General features: G+C 52.0%; 1 protein-coding gene across 2 annotated transcripts; it reads right to left on the bottom strand.

The window, feature by feature from the left end:
- Positions 1-614: 614 nt before the first annotated feature.
- On the bottom strand, positions 615-3852 carry ZCCHC12 (zinc finger CCHC-type containing 12). Of its 2 annotated transcripts, XM_003262242.3 has the most exons (4): positions 3587-3852; positions 3202-3253; positions 2885-3003; positions 615-2466 (listed from the first exon to the last, which is right to left on the bottom strand). In XM_003262242.3, exon 4 carries the CDS (start codon positions 2350-2352, stop codon positions 1144-1146), a length of 1209 nt encoding a protein of 402 aa, XP_003262290.1. In that variant the 5' UTR covers positions 2353-2466; positions 2885-3003; positions 3202-3253; positions 3587-3852; the 3' UTR covers positions 615-1143. The 2 variants fall into 2 exon arrangements, with proteins under 2 accessions (XP_003262290.1, XP_030663204.1); XM_030807344.1 differs by lacking the exon at positions 3202-3253 and having other exon boundaries at positions 3587-3792.
- Between the last annotated feature and the right edge of the window lie 435 nt (positions 3853-4287).

Here is a 4287-nt window from a genome sequence, read left to right as displayed (position 1 = left end):
TCCCAAGCTAACTTGGAGTCCGTGGGCTGCTGGTGTCCTCTAGCGCATAGCTTCAGAGTTTATAGGGGGAGGCTCTGGCGCCGTCAGGAGCTGAGCCTGCTAATGCTGAGCTCCCATGAGTGGCTGCTCTCTCTTTTCCTTAATTGGGGAGGGGGCAGAAGGTGGTGTCAGCCCACAGGAGAGATTCCTTGTTGTGACCAGGACGTTGTCCAGAGGCAGCAATAGCAACAACGATCTAAGGAATCTGCCCAGATGAAGAACTGCCCATCCCCAAAGTGAACAGAAATGGAGCCCCTGGAATCCCCATATTGGGCTATTACCTCAGCACCAGACTCCCCCGTCCCCCATCAGGCTCCTGGGTATATCAGAGAAGAAAGCACTGGTGTTTTGTCAACAAGTGGGTGTCACAATTTGGCTCTCTGAGCGAAGGGACAGGTTAGTTGTGGTAAGGGGGCTCTGTCCTTTTACCTTTGGGAAGTATCTCAGCCCATTTATTTTTTTTTTTCATCTGCAAAATGTGGTTAAAAACCCCACCTCAGAGTACAACCCGCCTTTACAGTTTTTTACTATATTTTCTTTTTTTAAATTCTTCCTAACAGCACAGACACATTAAGGCAGATGCTGATATATATATTTATTGACATAGAAGCTCACAACATATATTGTTTGGTGAAAAAATACAGATAGAACAGCACTTATATTTCATCACTTTTATCTATGCATATATCTATCTGGGTACATAGGTACAGGTAAATATCTAGAAGGGCACTCATCAAAGGGTTGACAATGATTATATAAGGGTGGAGAGATTTGGGTAATTTGTACTTCACTTTTTGTACCTTTTTTATTGTTCAAATATTTAACAATAAATTATACCACTTTCACAAAGAATAAAGCTGTCAAGGAAATGGGCACACACAGAAAACAGACCCGTAGGCAGCAGGGAGAAGGAGCAAGGACAGAGGTCAGGCTATCTCCCTCCAACGTGCTGGTATCCAAGACCCTTTTTCCTCCACCCCAAAAGATAGCCGCTTTGTGGATTAATTCATGCAGTTAGAAGCCCCACCCCCACCCCCACCCCAGTTTTCCCACTACGGAATGCTGAATATAGGTAAGGGTTCACTGAAACCTGGGGGTGGTCCCTTACAGTGGCTCAGAGAAGTCATTGTATTCGCCAGGGGCCCCTCTTGACCTCTCCATCTCGGTATGGGTCAGCTCCTGCAGGGTGATGATCAAATTCTCAAAAACCTGGGCCTTGTCACTCTCGTTGTCACAGGTTTCTTTTGAGTGGCCTTCCTCACCACAATACGAACAGCGGATTGCGTGTTTTCGCTTCCTGGCTCTACGCATCTCCCCGGGACCGTTATTCTTATAGCCAGAACCACCACTGGTGGAAGGAAACTGAGCCCTGGAATTGTGGGGGGAATCAATGACCAGCACTTCATCCTGAGGTCTGGCCCTGTCTCTGAGGGAAGGGGCACCCCAGGATGGAAGTGGAGGATCCTGAGACTCCACCAGGATCACATCCTCATCGGAGTCGTCGAGGGTGTCATCTATCTCTATCACATTGCAGTCAGCACTGCCGATCACTATCGGTGGGGAGCCCTGAAATGCCACAGGGCTGACTGCCCTCTCCACCATTGACTCAGACCTTTTTGGACGCTTCCGTTTAATAAAAGCATCATCCCAATCCTCTTCCTCCCTTACCATTCTGATTAACTCCAGAAAATTGGGAAGCCGTTCCTGCTCATTTGCATACATCCTGAGAAAATCCTTAAGTCTGAGTCGGAGGTCCCTACTCAGCTCACCGCCTAAAAGGAGCTGCTGCAAGCGAGTCCGGTTTGCATCTTTCTCAGCTATGATGCCTGCCTGAATAGCATTCTGGAGCTGCACCTCTAAACGGATCACATAAAGGGAGGCTTTCTCCCCTTGAGCTTGTAGGGTGTTAAAAAATTTACCATGGGCAGTCACACTGCTTTCAGACTCCCCAAACACCAATTTCATGGCTCGCAAGAAATCTGCCACACTTAGATTAGGGTTGGTCGCCTGAAGCACACGCATGACCTCGCGGGCAGGGCCCCTAAGGGTTTTCATCAAGCGCTTGAGCTTTTCCTCCTCAGACATATTCCAATCTGGCAGGACCCCATTGACTTGGGTCAGCCAGTTTTCAAAGGTTTCTTCCCCTTGGGCTGGCACCACCCTCCCCGAGAACAACTTCATGTTTCTGTCTGCCATGCTGGCCATTATAGGACCGAGACTTCTCCCCAGGGACCTCAGCATGGAATGGGCCCAAGGCGGCAAGGGTGCGTTCAGCCGCCGGCTGTTACCGACACGTGCAATGATGCTAGCCATGACTGACGACGATAGGGTATCTGAATATAAGAAGATGCCTAGGCTTTTTAGAAAAGCTTAATCTGCAGGTGGGAGAGGAGAGGAGGTGGCTCTGCCTTCCTATCTCAGCAGGGGCTGTAAAAAAAGAAAGGGGGGCTGGTTAATAAGGGAGCGGGCTGCAGCTGCATTCTCTCCCTACCTGAATATCCTGCAGTACATTTTATATTTGCCCACTACCCTAAAAATAATCCTGTAGGAGATTGACACTTACAACCTCCCAGAGCTACCCGATGCCTGCGTGCTAGCAAGGTGCTTTTTGCAGCCACATCCATCCCTCCCACCAGTCCTCCAAGAGGGAGGGCAACTGTTGCTTCAAATTCTAGGTGTAGCAGTGTCTGGAGCTGATATTGGGCTCTCCAAATAGAGTACAATGATGGCAGATTTGTGGAAATAAAATAAGATCTCATTAACCTCATGGTCTCTGGTCTCAACTACACCCCCTTCTCAAAGTGCCCCCCACTCCCGTCCCCCTTGATATTTCTCAGATTCTTACACGAACTCTGAAACAAGAGCGCGCCTTTATTTCACTCCCAGCCTCTGCAACCAGTGCCCTCCGTGAGAAAGCTCTCTCCGGGGTAAACCTCTGTCCACAGGGGGTCGCAGATCCGGGTCCTCGAGGTTTCAAGATTGCGCCACAGCGGAGAAGGCCAGAGAAGGGAAGGGTTAGAAGCAGCTTCACCCGTCATCCTGCTACCCACCACCTCCGCTGTTGCCAGGCGAAAAATTCTCTCTGCCCGCTCCTGACTATAAGCCAGAGACCAGCCCCCCACCCCGCAGCATTACATTTCCCCCGGGAAGCCGTCGGCCTACCAGCTCTGCAATCAGCTGCACAGAATTCAAGTTCAGATGCGGCTTTGATGGCCTGCCACGGAGAAGGGGAATAGGAGCTGGACACACCCACCCACATATTCCTCCCAGAAAGAGATGAGGAGATGGAAAGGAGGTTCGAAGCAAACAGCTTGAGATTCCTCCCCCCGCTACCCCTCGTCTCTCCTCCCACCCCCAAATCCAGGCAAATCCTACCTAGCCCGCAGTATCCAGGTGAACCCCACCTCCTCCCTCAGCGCAGCCGGGCCACGAGAGTACTCCTACCCCTGTCTCGCAGTCACCGATTCTCCAAGCGGGGAGCCGCCCAGTACTGGTGGGTCTTCCCCCACCCCTCTCCCCGCCATGCAATCACACCCCCCTTCTTTACCTGTGCTCCGCTGGTGGGCGGCTGATGCTCCCGCGTCGCCAGCTGTGGATTCCGCCTTCTGGTCTCCTCCGCCCTGCAGGGGGCAAAGAACTGAAGCCTCCTTGGCCGCTAAGCGACCCGGGGCTGCCCGAAGGAGCTGCTTCGCAGGGCCGCCCAACCAAGGGTAGCCGAGACGAGGCAGCGCGGTTCCTAAGGCAGCCGCGGCGGCTTTTATCCTCTGCCAGCTGAGACAAAAGAGCGTGACGAGCGGGCCAGTGCGGCCAATCAGCAAAGTGCGGGGGCGGACGCCCCGCACAGCCTTGGGCAGAGGCGAGTTTTCGCCTGACGGGGCGGGGGCTCAGCAGGCCCGCGGAGCGTCAAGTGCAGCTTGATTAGACCGATGGAGCCAATCTGCCTGTTACCCGGGAATTTGCGACTCTTTCTTCCTTCCCCAACCCTTCCCTTCTCCCTGGGCTCAACTCTGCATCTTAGGCCAGGTGCATTAAACACGAAGTGGGTCCAAAATCAAGTGAATAATAAAAGTTCTTCACCTTGGGATAGGGGAAAGAGGGGGGAGAGGACAAGGGGCGGGAAGAGCATCAGCAAGTGCTTTGCGGAAACAGGTTTTCACACACATCTCCACTTTTATTGTGAAAGAAGTAGCAGTATGTCCACTTAACAGAGAGGAGAGCTGGAGAACAAGGCTCTCAACCAATACCCAT

This window comes from Nomascus leucogenys, chromosome X (genome assembly GCF_006542625.1).
Source record: "Nomascus leucogenys isolate Asia chromosome X, Asia_NLE_v1, whole genome shotgun sequence".
Taxonomy (NCBI): domain Eukaryota; kingdom Metazoa; phylum Chordata; class Mammalia; order Primates; family Hylobatidae; genus Nomascus; species Nomascus leucogenys.
The sequence above is the reverse complement of the archived record's forward strand: the minus strand, read 5'-3'. Positions and strand labels throughout refer to the sequence as shown.

Excerpts from the sequence above, each read along its gene's own strand:
- ZCCHC12 (XM_003262242.3), bottom strand. The coding sequence starts at position 2,352 with ATGGCTAGCATCATTGCACGTGTCGGTAACAGCCGGCGGCTGAACGCA.